The sequence below is a fragment of the Erigeron canadensis genome, chromosome 6, assembly GCF_010389155.1.
Source record: "Erigeron canadensis isolate Cc75 chromosome 6, C_canadensis_v1, whole genome shotgun sequence".
Classification (NCBI taxonomy): domain Eukaryota; kingdom Viridiplantae; phylum Streptophyta; class Magnoliopsida; order Asterales; family Asteraceae; genus Erigeron; species Erigeron canadensis.
The window spans coordinates 16,500,900-16,504,829 of NC_057766.1; the positions used below are offsets into that span (position 1 = coordinate 16,500,900).

Here is a 3,930-nt window from a genome sequence, read left to right on the forward strand (position 1 = left end):
GTAAGTGAGACCACCCCTACCAAAATGTTGCATGATCTAACCTCTGTTGATTGCTCCACTCCATCCAATGTGAGTGAGAATTCAAACAAAGATCTGCAGGGTCATAGCATCTCTCCTCAAGTATGATATGTCTACCTCAATGCTATCTTCATTCTTCCAAATTGAAGAGAAAGTTCAAGCTTTGAAAGCTAAACATCTTGCTTCTGTCAAGAAGATACTTTCTTTTGATACCCTTGTGACTACCCCTGTTGACCAAAATAAAGTGAACTTAGAGCAAAAGATTGAAATTCCTACTGATCTTAAGGCTAAAGCAAAAGCATTGATTGAAAAATTGACTAACAAAAATGTTTTCAAACCAGAAGTTCAAACAAAAAATTCACAGTTTACTTATCCAGATCTTTTTTTGAAGAATTTGATAAGTTTTTGGAAACTAATCATGTTTTTGCACCAGAAGTTGAAAAAGAACTTGAGAAAATGTCACCCAAAAAGCCTAAAGTTAAACCAAAGAAGGAATCTAAATCTAAGATTGCTCCGACTTCATTTTATTCACCCAAAAGTCAGCCTGCTTCAGCTGTCAAAGGTAAAAAGACCATTCCTCCTAACTCAAAGCTCAAAGTTGATATTTCATCTGTTTCTAGAACCTCTGCTTCTAAAGCTATCTCTTCATCTAGTTCATTACCTAAGATGTCTAAGTCTAGCCAAGATTTGCTAATAAAAGATACATCTAATGGTATAACTAGCTATAGAGATCAGTATGGTTGGTTCACTGTTGCAACACCAAAGAAATAGAATATCAAATCTTCCACCAAGCAAAACAAAAAACAGAATGTGTTTTTAACTCCTCGAACTAATTCTAAGAATTTATCTGTTACAGGAGAGAAGAGCTTAGCTAGTAACCATAAGTGGATTTCTAAATCTTTATTTAAAAAATCTACTAGCTATTAACACAAGTGTATGATAAATCACCAGTTAAAAGAAGTTGGATAGCTAATGATTACAAGAAGAAAGTTCCTAATAGGAAATTTGATTAAAATTTGAGTAATTTAGCTAAACCATGGTCTGTAATAGATTCTAAATCTTCTACTGTGATTTCTAAAATGATTGTTGATTCCAATGGGATTGTGATAAATCTTAAGAATAAACCTCTTGTTCGAGAACCTCATTTGTATACCTTAATTGATTCCACTAACCCAAAAGGACTCATTCAAAGGTAGGTACCTAGAAAAACTTGATTGTGTTTTGCAGGTAATAAAGGTCTGTGTTTAGTATTCCTACCTCGGATGCTATTCAACACATGATCCTGGAATGAGTTTCTTTTCAAGAAACAATTTCAAATAAGTGCTCATTTCCAATGCGCTAACTTGCCTCTGCATGTTTTGTACAAATCCTTCATCTTTTTCTCTATAATTCATTATCTGTCAAACATTGATACTATGCTTATGTGCAATGTGCTTAAATATCATGCAATGTTTGAGGGGGAGAAAAAGGATAATTCATGTATCTAGGGGGAGTTTGTGTATTTGCACTATTTGTGTATTTCCAAATCTCTTTCGTTTGCTGGAAGGTTACAATTAATTGGTTCTGTGTTATCTTCTATGCATGTTCATTGGGCTTCGATGTTTATCCTACCAGCTCGTGTTATTAAGGATTTGGAAAAACTAATGCGAGCATTCCTTTGGTGTCAAGGTCCATTGGGAAAAGGTAAAGCAAAGGTTTCATGGAAGTCTATCTGTTTACCAAAAAATGAAGGTGGGCTGGGTATTAAGCAAATTTTGGTGGTGAATAAATCTCTTATGGCTAAACACATATGGAGTATTATTACTAACCGAGAATCCTTATGGGTTAAATGGGTACATTCGTATAGGTTGCAAGGGTGGAGTTTTTGGGATGTTCCTATTAAATCTGGGTGTAGTTGGGGATGGAGAAAGCTCCTTAATCTTCGATCTGAATTAAGGCAATTTATTCGTTCTAAGATAGGAGATGGTGCTTCCACTTCTGCATGGTTTGATTCGTAGTCATCTGCTGATCCATTGTGTACGGTTATCTCCCCACGACAAATTATGCAGGCTGATTTCTCCTTAAAAGCTATTGTTGCTGATGTAATTAGGGATGCAAATTGGATCTGGTCGGTTGCTTGGTACACGCTGTTTCCTGTCTTGATTAGCATTCCTGTGATTTCTCTTAGTTCGGTGCAAAAAGACTACAAAGTGTGGGTGGCTTTCTCCGGCGCATATTAGCTTAGCTGCGCTTAATAGGCTTATTCCTTATGTACTTTTTCTTACTTCATCCATACTTTTTTACCCTAACCCTGGGAACCGGGGCCTGGCTATCCTTCATTAATAGGGAAAATATCTAACCAGGAGCAGAAGGAGTCGGTGTTCTCTACTACTATAGTATGGGATAGTTTTCGTGATCTTCGTCCTGTAGTTCATTGGGCTGCACTCGTATGGTACTCGCAATGCATTCCCCGTCATGCTTTCTTACTTTGGTTAGTTTTGGCTAGAAAGTTGAAGACCCAGGATAAGATGTTGAGTTGGGATAAGAGTGGCAATATGAATCTCCGCCTTCTTTGTTGTTCGCTTTGTAAACGAGGACCAGATTCACATGAGCACTTGTTTTTTGATTGTGATTTTTCTAAGCAGGTTTGGAATTCTATTAAGTCTGTTGCTGCTATGGATGGTGTTTCCTCAAATTAGGGTGATATATTATCATGGATGCTGCCAAGATCACGTTCCAAGTCTATTAAAAATGTTATTGGAAGACTTTTGTTGGTTGCGTCTATCTATTTCATATGGCAGGAAAGGAATAAACGATTGTTCACTAATGAAACTCGATCTATTGAAGTGATGGTGAAATTTATTACATCAACAGTCCGAATGAGGTTGGCTACATTGCGGTTTAAGAGGACACATCAGGTGGAACGCATCCTTAAGGAGTGGCAGTTACCGTGGGAGTCGCTACTTATGCAGAAAGATGGCCATGTTGGATGATTACTTGTAGCTGCAATTTAGCTAGCTTATTTAGTTAATTTGTAGTTTTTGAGTTTAAAGTTGTCCCTTTGCTTTCCTTGTTTACATATTCTCGGCATGTCGAGGTATGAACTAGTGTGACACTCTGTCACATTACTTGTACTCTTATGGTTTGTTTTGTTGTTATATGGAATCACTAGGTATACCCTTTTACCCAAAACTCATTGTTATTTTTAGAAAAACAAATATAAAATTTAAAAAATTCATAAAAACGATAAAAAAATTAAAAAATTGTAAACAAAAATATTTTTTCTTTTAATAAAAAGGTTTTTTAATTTGTTGTTTCTTTTTAAACTAGAAAAAACCATAAAACAAAAATTATAATTAATTAAGCCCATTTTCTTTGTTAAAGTCTAGCTCATTTTCAAAAGCCCATTTAAAAAGTCCTAAGTCTTTCTGACCGAGTCAAGATCCACAAGACCCGACTCACACGACCCAAACAGCCTTTCTTCTTCTTTAAGAAGGAGGGAAAGTATTTTTTTTCCTTTCTTTATCCGATTCCATCTTTCTATAAAACACACACATTCACACACAGTCACACTCTCAAATCATTCAAAATCATATTTGTCTGATCATTAAAACAAAAATAAGGGTTTTGTTGCTGCTTTCAATCTGAACATTTTGTTCCATATCATCATTATCATCTAATCACATCTTCAGGTAGGATTTCGAATTTGAATGTAGTTTTTATTTTTCATTTTTTTCTTTTTTGAAATTTCTTAGACTGTTTATGATTATGTGATGTTGGAATGTTTTAGAAGCATGTTTAGGTTATATGTGTATGAGTTTTACATGTTTAAATGCTTAATGTTGTGTTTTCGAAAATTAAAAAAAAAAACTGCAACTATTCTTATGAAGATGATGAGCCAAGACGATCTTGAAATTGTTCTAGGTTATTTTG

The 3,930-nt window shown here is 35.0% G+C and overlaps 1 protein-coding gene across 1 annotated transcript; it reads left to right on the forward strand.

Moving 5' to 3' along the window:
• The first annotated feature begins 1,097 nt into the window (after nucleotides 1-1,097).
• LOC122604369 lies at nucleotides 1,098-2,990 on the forward strand. The gene is made up of 5 exons (XM_043777264.1): nucleotides 1,098-1,210; nucleotides 1,565-2,002; nucleotides 2,108-2,207; nucleotides 2,361-2,642; nucleotides 2,799-2,990. Exons 1-5 carry the CDS (start codon nucleotides 1,098-1,100, stop codon nucleotides 2,988-2,990), a joined length of 1,125 nt encoding a protein of 374 aa, XP_043633199.1.
• The last annotated feature ends 940 nt before the right edge of the window (nucleotides 2,991-3,930 follow it).